Source organism: Hylaeus anthracinus, unplaced genomic scaffold (genome assembly GCF_026225885.1).
Source record: "Hylaeus anthracinus isolate JK02 unplaced genomic scaffold, UHH_iyHylAnth1.0_haploid 3, whole genome shotgun sequence".
Lineage (NCBI taxonomy): Eukaryota > Metazoa > Arthropoda > Insecta > Hymenoptera > Colletidae > Hylaeus > Hylaeus anthracinus.
In genome coordinates, this window is record NW_026535284.1 from 4,910,434 (window position 1) to 4,926,833 (window position 16,400).

General features: G+C 33.0%; 3 protein-coding genes and 1 long non-coding RNA gene across 7 annotated transcripts in view; 2 read left to right on the plus strand and 2 right to left on the minus strand.

Annotated features, from left to right (window-relative positions):
- Window positions 1-3,335: 3,335 nt before the first annotated feature.
- On the minus strand, window positions 3,336-7,564 carry LOC128894412 (N-alpha-acetyltransferase 25, NatB auxiliary subunit). Its single transcript, XM_054156130.1, has 10 exons — window positions 7,381-7,564; window positions 7,031-7,255; window positions 6,683-6,936; window positions 6,375-6,598; window positions 5,989-6,298; window positions 5,595-5,899; window positions 5,258-5,516; window positions 4,933-5,178; window positions 4,253-4,861; window positions 3,336-4,164 (listed from the first exon to the last, which is right to left on the minus strand). The coding sequence occupies exons 1-10, from the start codon at window positions 7,439-7,441 to the stop codon at window positions 3,940-3,942; spliced, it is 2,718 nt and encodes a 905-aa protein (XP_054012105.1). The 5' UTR covers window positions 7,442-7,564; the 3' UTR covers window positions 3,336-3,939.
- Window positions 7,565-8,269: 705 nt separating this feature from the next.
- LOC128894430 (replication protein A 32 kDa subunit) lies at window positions 8,270-9,674 on the plus strand. The gene is made up of 2 exons (XM_054156156.1): window positions 8,270-8,754; window positions 9,060-9,674. Exons 1-2 carry the CDS (start codon window positions 8,493-8,495, stop codon window positions 9,551-9,553), a joined length of 756 nt encoding a protein of 251 aa, XP_054012131.1. The 5' UTR covers window positions 8,270-8,492; the 3' UTR covers window positions 9,554-9,674.
- A 139-nt stretch (window positions 9,675-9,813) lies between these two features.
- LOC128894421 (UDP-glucosyltransferase 2-like) overlaps window positions 9,814-16,400 on the minus strand; it is a 26,988-nt gene continuing 20,401 nt past the window's right edge. For all 3 annotated transcript variants that reach the window (XM_054156146.1, XM_054156144.1, XM_054156145.1), the window contains exons 3-6: window positions 15,616-16,035; window positions 13,785-14,016; window positions 12,673-12,898; window positions 9,814-11,739 (exon numbers count right to left, since the gene is read on the minus strand). In XM_054156146.1, coding sequence (XP_054012121.1) covers window positions 11,460-11,739; window positions 12,673-12,898; window positions 13,785-14,016; window positions 15,616-16,035 — 1,158 coding nt within the window. In that variant the 3' untranslated portion in view covers window positions 9,814-11,459. The remainder of the gene's footprint in view (window positions 11,740-12,672; window positions 12,899-13,784; window positions 14,017-15,615; window positions 16,036-16,400) is intronic.
- Window positions 11,616-16,400, plus strand: part of LOC128894436 (uncharacterized) — a 5,243-nt gene continuing 458 nt past the window's right edge. Inside the window, exons 1-4 of one of the 2 annotated variants that reach the window (XR_008461546.1) lie at window positions 11,616-11,755; window positions 12,155-12,246; window positions 15,618-15,774; window positions 15,838-16,384. This is a non-coding gene — a long non-coding RNA (uncharacterized LOC128894436). The remainder of the gene's footprint in view (window positions 11,756-12,154; window positions 12,247-15,617; window positions 15,775-15,837; window positions 16,385-16,400) is intronic. The other variant, XR_008461547.1, reaches the window with a different exon arrangement.

Genomic DNA, 16,400 nt, shown 5'->3' on the forward strand with positions numbered 1-16,400 from the left:
ACATCTACTTCTACAGTATGGGAAAAACTAAAAAAAATCAATGGAACTGGAAATCGGATTCCCCTTCCTAACATTATGCCGTCTTCAGACAACACTATCGTAAACAAGACTGAAGATAAGGCTAACCTATTAGCTAGTACATTTGCGAGGAACTCAGATGATTCCAACTACGATCCAGAGTTTCAACAATTTAAAAACTGCTCCGATATAATTATTGAAAAAATTCTAGAATTAAATAATCAATCAAATGAAAATATCAACACACCCATACAAATCTCTGAAATCGAAACAGTTCTTTCATCAACTAAAAATTCAAGTCCTGGACCAGACGGTATTTTTAACATATTCCTTAAAAAGCTTCCACGAATTGCTATCAATTACATTACACTTCTTTATAATGAGATTTTATGCTCTAGAATTTTTCCCGAAAAATGGAAAAAAGCAACCATCATTCCAATACCAAAACCAAACAAATATATTACAAATTCACAAAACTACAGACCAATACTCTTGGAAAAAGTTATTAATAAAAGGATAATTTGGTATTTTAACAGTATAAATTTCGGCTCACCCTTTCAAAGTGGATTTAGGAAACACTGTTCTACTTTAGACCATCTTACGAACATTGAAAGTAATATTTGTGATGCCTTTATTACCAACCAGCACCTAGCAGCAGTTAGTTTAGACATGGAGAAAGCTTATGACATGGTGTGGAAAGATAGAATTATCAGTATTTTACTTAATGTTGGAATTAATGGACGAATTCTCAAATTTATTTCAAATTTTCTTCAGGACAGAACGATCAGAGTTAAATTTAAAAACCAATTCTCAGAGAAATTCACAATTAAAAATGGTGTTCCCCAAGGATCAGTTATAAGTGTGACCCTGTTTTTAGTAGCAATCAATGATATATTTAATGTTATGTTAAAACATAAAAACCACGGAAATTCAACTTCAAGACGCGTTAGACAAAATCCAAAAATGGACCCACAAAACTGGATATAAAATTTCTAAATCAAAATCTGAAGTCATTACCTTTTCAAAACAAAAATCTTTAAATACACAAATTAACCTATCACTGGGCTCATACACTTTAAAAAACAGTAACGAAATAAAAATCCTTGGATTAATTTTTGACAAACATCTTACATGGATTCCTCAAAGTAAGTATTTGAAAGCAGAATGTACCCGCCGAATGAACGCAATCAAATCAATTTCATCGAGCAACTGGGGTGCGGATAAAGAGATAATACTGACTACCTATAAGAGTTTTGTCCGCTTCAAATTAGATTATGGATCTATTATCTACGACTCGGCAAAACCCCACGTATTAAACAACCTAAATTCCATCCATTCATCAGGGTTAAGATTTGCACTAGGTGCCTATAGAACCAGTCCTATCATGACCATTCTAGCTGAAGCAAATGAAGAACCTCTATACATAAGAAGAAGAAAGTTACTCTTCTCATATGCATCCAAAATATCTCACATTCCTTCAAACTCGGTATACCATAATGTCTTCTCAAACAGATACACCGCCTTTTACGAAAAAAGAAAATCCTTTCCTAAGCCATTATATCAGCGACTAGTCAATTATTTAAAGGATATTTATACAAATATACCTGAAATAATACATAGATCAAAGATAAAGTATCCTCCGTGGTTAACTCCAACGCCTGAAATAGATTTTTCTCTACATATATACCACAAAGAAAATACAAATCCAGTAGTATACCAACAATTTTTTAAAAATATCGATAGTAAATACACTAATTACACAAAAATCTTCACTGATGGATCGTGTAAAAACCTTGGAACAGGTTGCGCTGCAACCTGCCTGGGATCTCGGAAATTATATAGACTTCACGACTGTAGCTCCATTTTTTTCTGTGAAGCCTTTGCAATAAAGCAAGCCTTACTGTGTATTAAATCACTAAATTATACTAAATATGTGATCTTTACTGATTCTATGAGTGTACTAGAAAACCTGAGAAATTTCAAATCTTGTAAGGAACAAGAACCAATTATTGAAGCCATTATTAATTTGAACTATGAAATTACTGCTGCCGACAATCAAATTGTATACACATGGATACCATCTCATGTCGGAATTAAAGAAAATGATTACGTGGACGAAGCTGCAAAAGAAGCTACGAAAAACCCTTACCACAATCTTCCTGTTCATCATAAGGATATTAAAAAACTTCTACATAAAAAAAACACAGAATTCTGGAATTCCAAATGGACTCAGTCAATACCAAAAAAACTGTCTGAAGTAAGGATGTATATGAAACTCATCAATTTAACAACATGAAAAGAAAAAACTAAGTAATCCTCACTCGTTTACGAATTGGACACTGTAAACTGACTCACGAACACTTATTGTCTAAAAACCAACCAAAGATGTGTACCTACTGTAATGTTATTATAACAGTTAAGCACTTGTTTGAGTGTCCCTCTCTGCAACCAACTAGAAGCAAATTGAGCATACCAGATAATCTGCAAACGACGAAAATTCTGTATCTGATATAATTAGTTTCATACAACATCTAAATTTATATGATAATATTTAAATGAACGCCACCTGTAACTACACCAAATGTAATTTAGTTTCAGAGTTGTAAAACAGAAAGGTGGTCGCTAATAACCGGTGATGTTGATGCGACCTTAAATAAATAAATTAAAAAAAAAAAAAAAAAAAAAAAAAAAAAAAACCGAAGTGTGTCTGTATGTATAAAATATAATACATACATATCTCGACATTATTAAATTCAAATTTTCTTTTCTTGTCAATCCTGGTGTTCTGCAACATCCTCGGTTTCCACTTCAATTCCTGGACATTTATTAGTTGAGGTTCCCTCTTGAATTTATCAACAATCTCGTTCTTATCCGTATTTACAAGATGTAAAAGTAGATTTTTCTGAAAGTTACTATCGAAGCACATTAAGCTTTACAAATGAAGCTTTACAATTAAAAATTGTATTATATCGTTTAAGTAATAAGGATTCGATTTTGCAGAAGATCTACTTGATCCTTGTTTCAGTATTTTTACAAGAATGTTCTTAAATCCTTTAATATCTCTTTACATTTTCATTTCTTAAAACCCAAAACTACATAACGTTTTGCATTTTTGTATGCGCCAATTGTATTATTTGAATATTACGAAATATACCATTATTAATTTTTATTTTTCAGAGTACATGAAATATAAATTTATTTTTTAATGAAGAAATTATATCACATATATTTAGTTCTTTTATTTGTAGTAGTTACTGTTATCCAATTTATTAATTTCGTACAAGTTAATTAACTGATTATTTAAATTAGATGATTAACAAGTAATAAATTTATTAATATACAATGTAGGAGGCAAAGTACAAATACGTAACTTTGACATAAAACAGGTTTTGTTAAATTAATTCATAATATCACAATTTGTGACACGTTCCATCTATAAAACAATTTATACACATTTTTCAGTAAGATATACTATTCCCGTAAAGAAAGATTTAAGTAGTTTATTGAAAATTATGTACTTAACTCAAAATGTATATGTACAGACAAAACAACCAAAAAATTAATTTATGTGCTTCATCTCACATGACAATGTTATTTATCCCAAATTTTACAAATTTGTATGAAATGTATTGCTCACCTATTTTGAAACACAAGTTCGTATTAACAACTGGCAGTGTGCTGTTTTGAAAGAAAAGACACAATGAAGGTCAAGCTTGTATAAAAGAAAGACTATTAAATTATTAAATGGTGTGAATTTAGTGCGAAAGAAAGATCATTTCAAAAATTTTAATTTGCAATAAGCGTTCAGTCGATATTTATAATTTGATTAGACTAAAAATAATGTACATAATAAATGAATCACTTTTATAAATCAGTAAACAATTGGATGGATATTCTTTGTACAAGAATTTTTGTACAATTTCACCTTCTCAAGCTATTTAAGAGTTTCAATGAGATTTGAGCTCGAGATTTTAACGATCTGCAACTTTGTCCTAAACTAACTTGGCCATACTTTATTATCGGTATACGTATATCATATTCGTTACTGCTCAATCTTGTATGTAGCTGAAACTTTTCGAATTCTGTTAGTACCGAATCTAAATTTTGAATCCTTTCTGTAAGTAATACTGCAACATCTTTCCAGCTCTGTAAAAAAATATTAAATATAAAATCAACAATAATTATTCAAAATCAACAAAAGAAAATAATATTAAACTCTACTAAATTATCTTACATGATCGTTGTCATTTAAAGAAACGGTTTTTATGTTCTTACAGTATTTTTTTCTGTTTTTCTTGTGCGTGGTTTCAGGTTGTAACTGCCTTGCGCACATAGTACATATGGCACTAATAATTGCAAGAGACTCACTACATGTGGATGCTCTTAGCAGAAAATGCTTAAAGGACACCGGAATGCCCTTTTCGGGGATGTCTATTGTTTGAAGACATGGAGATGCTTGTAACATTTGGATACATTCGAAGTCAGGATAATGTGAATGAGACAGTGACTCTGCAAGCCGAGCAATCGTTTTCAATTGCTCAGAGTAATGAGCTTCACGTAACCTTTCCACTGCATCCATAGGAACCAACATTTTACAAGGTCTATTTTTCTTTCCCTCTGATTCAAATTTTTGAAGTGCTGAAGGAATTTGCTCGGTATCCAGTTGTTTTAATTCACTAGATAATCGGGTAAGAAGAGATGAACTATCAGGCATTGCACATGCTGCTAAGATTTTCAATATTAAGTTCCTCGCTGCAAGTAATCTTAACATGCATACTCGTGTTTCTTCTTGCATCCTGGGGTCTTTTCCATTTTCTGTGAACGGTTCCCAATCACGAATAACCTATTTAAATATAATATATTGTTTTTTAAAAATGTTATATTTTTCATCATGAATTATGTAGTTAAATTTACCTCCAAATCACGGTTATCTCGTAAAGAATTCAGTCGAATTGAATCCTCGCTGGGTTGAATATGCATATTATTTAAAGTAGAAATCAGCGATGTGGAACTATCGCACCAACTTAATTCGAGGATCATTTTATCTACAGTAGTCATAACAAAGTGAAAGGAGTTCTCCAAACGTTCTCTTAACTCCACGAATTCTTGAATCTTTATAAAACTTCCATATTTATAGGCAAACGTTAGATGATCTGCACTCTGACCATGCATCACAATGAATTAAGTTAGAAAGAATTTCATACTGTTTAAGGTAAGTTTATGAAATGGCAATACATACATCCTTGCAATTTGCAATGAAAAATTTAGTAGAGTGATCTAAAGTTGTGGAAGCCAATGAAAGATGGCCTAGAGGAGCAAGCAATGGTGCATGTAAGTGACCCAACGAATCTAACTGAATATGTTTAACGTCCAACAATGTGAAAACATGATCTGCAGAACCTACTAATCCTGCTTCCAAATATATTCGCACTAATAAAATTTTTAGATGAAAATTTGCAGGACTCGATACTAAACCACGTTCTAATATCGCCATTGCCCTACAAAATTTTATATTTATTTTTATTAAATAGTTAATAAATTTATTTTGAAAGTGTTACCTTTTAAAATGATATTACCTGTACAAGTAAGACGCGTCGCTAGTACTGTACCATAGTTCGTGTAATAAATGTGTAGCTAAAAGGATGTAAGAATCCGCAGGACAAAAATCTGTTGGTAATCTTTCTTGAATTGGACATAATTCATTACCCTTCTCATATAATTTACATAATCGTTCCACTAGTTGTTTTTGTTCATTTATGCCTACATTTGGGGACTGATGGAATCCACAAATACGACGTAATTGTTCTAAATGAATATGTCTCTGCATCTGTTGTACAGTAGTTGAAAATTCGTCTGGCTTAACACCTACATCTTCTTCTATCTAAAAGAGTAAAAAGGTTACAAACAGAAATTCGTATAAAAAAATATTATTTTATTCTAAGAAATACATTCTATTGTTCTTTTACTTACTTTTTGAAGCAACTGTGATCTGCCAGTAGGAGTTAACAAATCTAAGTACAGTCGTAAATCTCCAACTACACAGTCTTTCTCTCCAAATTGTGAGAAATACTGATGCATTAGATCCACTGGATCTGCAGTATTTTCAATGATTTCTTTATTTTGAGTGTGTTTCAATAGTTCAAACTTTGCAAGATACGGAGCCCTGACTTTTTTCTCTGATGTAGTTATGATCTTATTTAAAAAATCTAAACACTCTTCCGGTTTCTGGTATTTAAGAGCCGCAAAAACATAGTCTTGATAATATGCCCAGTTGTCGATACTACTTGCAATACACAGACAATGTATAATACTAAAATATTATAATTAAAAAAGTGTATATGCTATATTGTACTCACTTTTCTCTGATAAGTTCCTTATATGCATCGGCAGCTTCAGGAAAACGTTCCAATTTTAGTAAAAGTGCTGCCTTGCGTTGTGGAATCGACGAAAGATGCGATGCTAAGGGTTCGGATAAAACATTTAACATTTCTTCGCTTTTACCTTGAAGCTCCAATATCATTAAATAAAGCTGGACTTCTTGTTCGGCTTCCATTTTTCCTTCTTTAATTAGTTTCAATACCTTGTATCCATTAATTTATTAAAATTTCAAATGAAATGACACATTTCTTACAATGATGTAATAAGTTCACAATAATTTACAAACCATTCTTTCTGCTAAAGGCAAAGTAACTCCTTTCGCCAATTTTTCATCTGCATGTGTGGCCTGCATAACTATACTCATCACAGCCCAAAAATAATAAGGATTTTTTGGTTTTAGTTTATATAAAGCAAGCGCTGTTTGTTGTTGCTTTTTATAATCTCCGAGTCGTACATATGACATAAAAAGGTGAGTCAATAATTCTTCATTGTTCGGATCTGCTTTTGCTGCAGCCTCATACACTTCGCTAATTTTATTTGCTACAAATAAGAATATACAAAGTTACATTTTATAATACATGGTATATTTTACATATATATACAAAATTATACTTTAAGTATGACTTTAACTTACGTTGATGTATTTCTCTATAACAAATACTCATAACTTGCAGAGTAGAATCCTCGCATGGTACTTCCAACCGTACCTCATCCATGATAATTTGACACTCATTTTCTTTACCAAGTCGTAATAAAGCCAAAGCTTTGAGCACTTTGGCACACTGATTGCTTGGATGTTTTTTAAGCACTTTATCTGCTTCTTGAAGGGCTTTTTTATTGTTTCCATTATCCAACCAATCTAAAGTGCATAATTTAGCTATGTTACATAACCTCGTTACCGGTTGAATATTGCGAGTAAATTTTTATAGAACTTGGACAATTTAAACTTCGTGTCGTCAATAAAGATATGAACAATAGACTTACCGTAAATCGGACGTAATCGACGTTCGTTAACAATATTTTCCACATGGGTCTTAGACGCCATGATACTTTTTATGGTAATTTTAAATCAACAAACCGAAAGAGCAAACATTCCTTCGTCTATATTACATAGTGCATGATGATATCACAAGGCAGATTTACATTGATTTTTTTATATTCACCAATACGATTTTAAGATTTTGGAAAAAAATCTAAAACATTTTGTCAATATTTTGTTTTTATTTCTAAGAACACCGAGTCGAAGTAATAAACTATATTTTTACGTCTGTGCAAAATATTATTTGTTCTATACAAAAGTTAATAAATTATTTTTAATTTATAAATTCGACTAAATTTGAATTCGATAAAAATATTGTTTAAATTATTTTTTAAATGAATTTTAAGTAAAAAAATTAGTTTTCATGATATGAAAAATATGTATTGAACATAATTTCAATAACTTGAGGAAATAGATTTTGTTGTAACTTGAAATGCTTATTGTAATTGGTGAATATTAATAAAAAGTAAAAGCAACTATGAGATTGTGCTAAGAAAACAACTTTAGAATTCATTCTCATAATACAGAGTGTCCCAAAAATGTTGGAAGTCGTTGAAAGAGGTGGTTCGGGAGGTGATTTGAAACAACTTTTTCCTTAGTGAAAATGTTGTCCGAGGCTTCATTGAGGGGATATTAACGGAAAACACTGACCAATCAAAGCGCGAGTATGGCGATGGAGCGCCCGCGGTAGCGTATGAGTGCGGCAGCCTATCGCGTAGCCTCCGCTCCACCGGCATACTCGCGCTCTGATTGGTCAGTGTTTTCCGTTAAAAATATTTTCGCTAAGGAAAAAGTTGTTTCAAATCACCTCCCGAACCACTTCTTTCAAGGTGTTACAATATTTTTGGGACACCCTGTGTATACCCTGTATACAAGCTTCATTTTGTGACAGAACTAGGTTTCCTGTATTTTATGGTTATCGCATGTTCGCGCGCAATTTCTGTTTGATTTCGTCCAACGTTCAATCGGTTCAATATATTTCGTTGTTTCTCTCAGTAGAAGTACTTAAAGATTGTTACTTTTTAAAACATTAAGTTCCGGTCAATTAAGCATAATTATGTGGTCGTCTAATTTAGATAATAGTGGTACTTTCGAAGGTGGATTTTTGGACAGTACTAACAAAACTGGCCCAGACGACGTAAAATTGCGTAGAGTACAAACCATTGTTCCTGTTATGATAGGACATTTACTCGCTGCTAATTCGGTTGATGAAACAATGATTTGGGATATTCCTGCACGTATGTTCTCGATTGTTGGAATAATACGCCACATGGAAGAGACTGCAACGAAGATGTCATACGATGTTGAAGATCAAACAGGTTCGATTGCATTCAGTTTTAGACCTTTATACTCCGATCACTTTTTACACCTGTAGTCACCTCAAGCCATTTTTGAGTAATACTAAATTATAATTCTTCGAGAAAAATGCCAAATAATATTGGTACATTATACAAAAATCTACTTGTAAGATGATATTTCTTCTTTTTTTTCTTGTTTTTATATGTCTAGCTTAGAATATCCATAGAAATTAATTTAAAGAAATAACGATAACCTTGACATGATCTTAATCTCTTATTTCTTAAGATTATATCAAAATTAATTATCTCATTGTTAACATGTTCAGGTACGATAACTGCATTGAAATGGTTAGAAGCAGAAAAAAAAGCATCAGGTCTTGTCATGCAGATGAATGTATATGTTAATATAATTGGCTTACTCAGAGAACAGAATGAAAAACGACATATTCTTATTTTGCGTTTACAACCACTAGAAGACTTAAATGAGTTAACAAATCATATATTCGAAGTTACTTATGCCACATTAAAAGCCCAAGCAATGTCGAAAAAGAATAAGGAGGGACAAAACAACGAATCCAGTGTTATGGAAAATCAAGAATCAAGCGAAGATTCTCCTTATTATGGAATGACAAAAGATCAGACGTTAGTTTATAAAATTATTCACGCACAAAATGATACTGAATCTGGTATAGAAAGATCCGATATTAAAGCCAAAGTACCAAAAAAGATTTTACCAGAACTGGATACTATATTAGATTTCCTTGTTTCTGAAGGTCACATATATACAACAAGCACAGATAATCATTTTAAAACAACTTAAAATCATACATTAACATTATAAATTATGGATTTTCTTTCCCATTTAATGAAATTTCACATTATTTAAGTTTATTTTGTAAATTTATCTTCTAATAAAATGTTATATATACATAACAAGATAATATGTACATATAGATTTTTGCCTGTTTTATTCTTTTGTAAAGAAAGATGAGTGAGTTTAAAACATCTTTTCATTACTACTTTATTTCAAATGAAATAAAATGAATACTTGTATGAAACATGAGGTCCATAACAGTTATAACATTTTTTTGTTAATGCTTAACATGTGCATAATATTTATTTTTATAAAAAAGATTATTATTTAAAAGTCAAATAAAATTAATTGAAAGAATGTATAGTTATGTTCTTAATTAACCAGCCTTATTTTAGTAATAAATCGTGAGGCATTGCCTCTGCGAATAAAGACACTTTTACGATCAGGTGATTTCTGCATTGTAGACTGTGGATTTCGAAATGTTGTGAAGTATATGCAGAAACAAGGCTGTGTAATGGGTTTCTCTATATTATTAAAACTGCAGTTCATGATATTCTTGTGTCCACTGTAGGTAATGTTTTAATGCTAGCATGTAAAGAAAATCGGAAGCAATTGACATCCGCAGAGGCAAATGCCTCACGATTTATTACTAAAATAAGTTTGGTAGTCGAAGCTGTACACAGTGCTATAGGACAAAAATATCATCTACTGAAACATAAAATGGACAACAAACTCTTACCGAGTGTTAGGTCGTTATGTCGAATAGCTTCATTTTTACATAACACTTTTACAAAAAGACTAAATTCGGGCCCAGAACTTGCAGACTTCTGCAAACATCAACATCTAGGAATCATTCCGGACAGGATGTTATTGTTTAAACACTATGAGAAGAAATCAACCATCACCCATGAAAGATCAGGATCCCGTCTAGATGCAAGTTGTTTGAGAGAGGCGTGGGACAAAAAGCAAGCAGTATTTGAGCGAACCGGGTGACAGATATTCTAAATCTGGAATTCAGGACGTGACACATCACTTACCCATGAACGCCTTTGTTCAACTGACTCATATTTTAGGCTTATATAGTGACTCGCATTAATATTCGGACACCTTTTAAAACACAATTCTTTCTTTTGAAATTGGTCTAAGTGACTTGAACTTTTTTTTTTGAGAAGTTCATATCACATCTCATATGTACAAAAAATATTGTATTCCTAATATTGAATAAACATTTTGTTTTACATGTCCAAACATATATTCTGTTGCGAATATTAAATAATGACTGTATACCCAGATAGCACAGGGACGTCTTATGTACGTTCATGAGACGTCGGGTGCTGGACATTCCCAGAACGTTCTCTGTACGTCTATGAGACCTCCGGTGCTATCTGGGATAATAATATTGTAAATAGTGTATTTTATATTCGGAAGAAAGTATTCTTTTCTACATATTGAATAAATATTTATTTTATGTTTAAAAAAAGTATTTTTTCTAAATCTAGAAAGTTCAGAGAGGACATCCGTGGGATGTACAAAATTTACGTCCCATGGACGTCTTAAGGACGTCTGGTGCTATCTGAGAAGTTTTAACACTTTATCTACCGGGCTATTTAGAACCAGACTTTAATTCAAAAAAGAATTTTCTACAGTAGCATATGCCAATCTAGGCTGACAATAATTCCTCCATACTATTACTGAGTACATTGAAAGCCAAGTCTATTTCCCAACACTAATCATTGTAAGTAGACAACCATCAATAACTAAATACTGCAATTAAAAAGCCTATAAATAGGCTCCCGGTAAATAAAGTGTTAAGTAAAATTTGAATAATGAGACTTATTTGTTAGAGTCTAAGGAAACGTTCAAAGAAATTCGATTGAAATCTCGGTGCATCAAGATAGAAAAATGGAAGTGTTTATGAGACTTTCTTATTTTGCGACACTTGTCGAATTGGGTTTACTAATTTGTAAATGAATCGCAGCGCCGTTATCAGAACGACAATTGCCAGAAGCGCAACAAGTAGGAGGAACACGGCAACATCCACTAACGCCACCTGATACCATGTTAGATCCATGGCGGGCGATCTGAGTGCATCTGGACCGTGCTTGATGATGTATTCGATCCAGTAAATTGCAGTGTCCATGGCGCTCAAAGGTCGATCTACGAACTTGACAGATAACTTCTTCGCCGTTTCCCTGGAACGAAATTAACGTAAATTACGTAAATTAACGAAATTACGTGAATATATTCTAACACAGTTTCCTAACAGTTTTTTTCTTTCTTTTCTTTCTGATAAACAGAAAGTGTAAAGTTAAAATTCTATTTTACACTTCGTTACTCCAAAACGAAGGTTTACTTTATAGATTGTAATTTCCAATTTGTATTTTTAATAATGGTACTTTGAATTTGTGTTTATGAAATTTGAATTCTCAATTTTTATTATCTAGTTTAGCATTTATAGCTTTTATGTACTTCCTATTTAATAATGTTCATTACGTTTATAATTGCAAATTCTATTTCCAATTTTAGTATTGCCATTTCTACTTTGAAGTCTATATGTATTTTTCAATCCCTGTTTGTAAGTTTTTTAATTCCATGATCTATTTGCAGGTACCAATTAGTCATGCGTTTGATCATTAACTAACAATGCTCAATTTGAGCAAAACTAATAAAAAAGAACCTCTTGTTACGTTAAATATACAGTACGTAGAATATAATATTAGGTTGTCCCAAAAGTTTCTTCCATTTCATTAATAGGTAATACATACACAATATTTTATGTCTAATGTTACATTACTGAATTGCGTATGATTCATTTTGCTCCATTACTGTTGCAACATAAACATCTAAGAAATTAGGATGTCTATTTATATAAACACTGCCACACAAAATAACTGTGTGCAAGTCATGAAAGAAACTTTTGGGACAATCCAATATTATCTTGAATTAATATACTAATATAGAAATTTTGTTTTCTAAGTTCTAAACAGTTTTTAAATAACCTATAAATGAATAAAGTGTTAATTTAACGAAAAGCTATCATAGCAATGCACTCAAGATGGATGTTTACTTTCGCAGCACGATTCTAAAGTCTATTTGGAAAAAGTATAAAACGAGACTCAATTTACCGGTATATGGGATCGTATAGAATAGCATCCAGAGCATGATCCATTTTCTCCTGGGTTAGGGTGTTAAGGTCTAATCCTATTGCAATCTTGTTTCGAACATAGCTGTTGATATTGATAAATTGATCAGCAAACAGTGGTATACCAATCATTGGAACGCCATAGTGAATTGCTTCCTGAGTCCCCATAAGACCGCCATGAGTGATGAATGCTTTTATGTTTGGATGCTCTGCAAGAGTAGAATTATTTCAAAAAGTTCTCTCTTTCTATATACAGTGCGTTAAAAAAAAAAGCATTCAATATTTACATGGTGTATAGGGCACACTGTACTGAGTAAAAAAGCTTTAGTAAACGTAAGTCCAAAGGTCAACCGTTTCTGAGATATAAACATTTTTTTTTGCTAGTATCATGATTGACTTACTTGCTTCCATCGCATGCGATGTTTATGTCAGTGTTTATAAATTGCGTTCTGAATGTTCCCATTCAAATGCCGACAATTTCGTCAATTTAATTTTTTCAATTTCGTGTACAGAAATGAGTGGTGGACACGTGGAAAATCTTCTATAAATATCGAAAACCCAGTAGTAAGTCAATTATGATACTAGCAAACAAAAATGTTTATATCTCAGAAACAGTTGACCTTTGGACCTATGTTTACTAAAGCTTTTTTACTCAGTACAGTGTGCCCTATACACCATATAAATATTGAATGCTTTTTTTTTTGAACACACTGTATTTCTATAGTCTGTCGTCTTCTTTAGTGGACAAACTATTATTGCAATAATAGATGACGGATTAAAACATCCTTCAACGATTTATATGATAATTTTAATCAACCATTGATGTGAAAATAATTCTGAAAATACCATTGTCCGGTTAAAAAATGTATTAAACTCTGGCCTGTGTCATTATCCGTGTAAAATACTTATAATTACGAAAATACATATTAGAGAAATAATTAATTCTATGTAACGTCATCTTAGAAATCAATTTAACAAATTTAAGTTTATATCGAATTGCCACGTTTTGTATGTTTCGAAGAATTTTCAATTCAACTTCATTTATTTAATTCTTTTTTTCCCTCGTTTCCAATAATTTTAACGAATGGTACTCACTCAGAACTTTGACCTGTGGAATCCATGGCAATGTATGAACGTTTTTCGGCAAGCCAGGCGGCAGTTCATTCGGATTCGGAATTTTCATCAGAACTCGAACGGGTGCTATCTTCCCAAAAGCATTGTAGAATATATTAAGATGTTTCTGTGGGAAGGATTCGATTTTCACCATCGAGCCAAATGTGAAGTAAATAAATCCATGGGTGCTTTCGTTCATCCAATTTTCAAGGCTCTGGAATAAGTTGTACCATTTAGTACGCATTTGGTATTAAAAAAATACCAAAAAATTAAGAAAATCAAAACAAAATTTATTTATACCGTTCCATTTGGCGTGGAATGCCCCATATACCCCTTTAATTAGTAAAAATGCAGTATAGAACAGAAAAAAAACTAGCTAATCACTTACAGATCAGGTAATGTAATGAAATATTCTATGATAATATACAGGGTGTACCAAGACTTTCGTATTAGCCGGAATTGGGTGGTAGCTGAGACGATTCTGAACAACAATTTCCTTTGCAAAAATGTCGGTGGAGGCTTCGTTTCTGAATTATTAACGAAAAACCACGGACCAATCACAGCGCCCGATTAGCGCGCACTCGGTCGCGAGAACATAGGCTCGTGCCAGGATTGGCGTAGCCAGCTGAGCGCGCGCTACTCGGGAGCTGTGATTGGTCCGTGGTTTTTCGTTAATAATTCAGAAACGAAGCCTCCACCGACATTTTTGCAAAGGAAATTGTTGTTCAGAATCGTCTCAGCTACCACCCAATTCCGGTTCTTGCAGGAGTTCTGGGACACCCTGTATAGGAAAGAAAACTGTTTGCATTTCTCAACCTTTGAATTCTGCCCTTTTGAGATACTAGGAATTGAGGTAGAGTGCTGACATTTTTAAGGAATTTCTTTTTAATTATTTCGAAGCATTACATTTCCAAACTGACCCTTTTAAGAATCACCCTAGTACTACATACAGGGTGTCACACCTAAACCCAGCCACCTGAATATTTCTTTCAAATGTGATTTCACTTACAAATGCTTTTTTTCCTATCGTATTATGTAGCTGACATTGAAACTCGTCCAGATGGGCCTCTCCATACCATTCGAATTGCATGTAAAATATTTTTTGAATCGTCACAATTGGAACCCATATTAAGGTAGTTTAAGTGTGATATCATTTGTAATAGAATTGTAAAAAATTATTTAAGAGAATTATTCAAAGGGGAATAAAACATTATCGAAAGTTCAGAGTTGGTCTCCTTAAAGACTCTTGTAAGATGAAATTCAAATTTTAGTACTTCTGCACGAAGGTTGAATTCTCTCACTTACAATATACAGGGTGTTCCAGAATTAGTGTAAGAACCGGAAATGGGTAGCTGAGACGATTCTGAACAACAATTTTCTTTGCAAAAATGTCGGTGGAGGCTTCGTTTCTGAATTATTAACGAAAAACCACCAACCAATCACAGCGCTCGAGCGCTCAGCTGGCTACGCCAATCCTGGCTCGAGCGTATGTTCTCGCGGCTGAGCGCGCGCTACTCGAGCGCTGTGATTGGTCCGTGGTTTTTCGTTAATAATTCAAAAACGAAGCCACCGACATTTTTGCAAAGGAAATTGTTGTTCAGAATCGTCTCAGCTACCCCCCATTTCCGGCTTCTACGGGAGTTTTGGGACACCCTGTAGATACATCGTAATAGAGATCGTAGAGCTGAAATTTCTAAGGAACTTTACTATAATTTCTTTACTTTATTATAATTTTAATAGAACTTTATTATAATTTCTAGCTTCTAAAATAAAACATAAACCTCAACAGAAACGAAACGTGGTGCGTACTTACAGGTGATAGTTCCACCCCCTCTTCCTGAATGTGCAATCCTCCGACTTCGATTAACGCGGGCGTCATGGCCCTTATACCGTTCGTGGATATGTGAGAATTGGCAAGAATCATCGAGACGTTCCTCTCCAGCTCCCTAATGTCCGGTATACCGGGGCCAAGGTATTTCTTAATGATCTCGTTTTGCTTCTGCGTGATGTGATTGAAGTTCCATTTGTTGTACAGGTTGTGCACGAAATTGTACGTTCTTTGCCAGAAGTTCATACGGGACGAGTAGTCGAAGAGATTGTTTGGCAAGTATGCCAGGTTCTCGGGATTGGCGATTATGTCATTGCTCCATGGGTAGAGAGCCGACGAACTCACGCCCACTATGGGCACTTTCAATAGGTAGCCGAGCGCCGCGAAACAGTGAGCCCCAAATATCTGGAAATTATTTACATGATCGTTGGATTAGTCGTTTGGTATAATTTCTACTGAATTTCGAGCACAATACTCCTTTAGCATATTATTTTTATTGCAACAAATGTGAAGGTTTCATTGAAATTGAAAATTGAATTAAGATTGAGCGATTCATAAATTAAAATTATTAAACGAGTATTAGACGGACGAAATCACAGATGTATAGTCGTTTTATGTATTGTAATTTGACCTGAATATCAAGTAGAACATTCCTTTGGAATCTTATTTTTACTGCAACAAATATGAAAGTTCGATCAAAATTGAAATTAATATTGAGATTAAATTTGAGTTTGGAATCAGCAGATTGAAAGAGGTTCAGGACGTTGAAA

Excerpts from the sequence above, each read along its gene's own strand:
- LOC128894430 (XM_054156156.1), top strand. The coding sequence starts at position 8,493 with ATGTGGTCGTCTAATTTAGATAATAGTGGTACTTTCGAAGGTGGATTT. Across the intron at positions 8,755-9,059 it reads CGATGTTGAAGATCAAACAG|GTACGATAACTGCATTGAAA; the intron begins GTTCGATTGCAT and ends TAACATGTTCAG.
- LOC128894412 (XM_054156130.1), bottom strand. The coding sequence starts at position 7,441 with ATGGCGTCTAAGACCCATGTGGAAAATATTGTTAACGAACGTCGATTA. Across the intron at positions 6,937-7,030 it reads TTATAGAGAAATACATCAAC|CAAATAAAATTAGCGAAGTG; the intron begins GTAAGTTAAAGT and ends TCTTATTTGTAG. Across the intron at positions 5,179-5,257 it reads TCATTGCAAATTGCAAGGAT|AGTGCAGATCATCTAACGTT; the intron begins GTATGTATTGCC and ends ATGCATGGTCAG.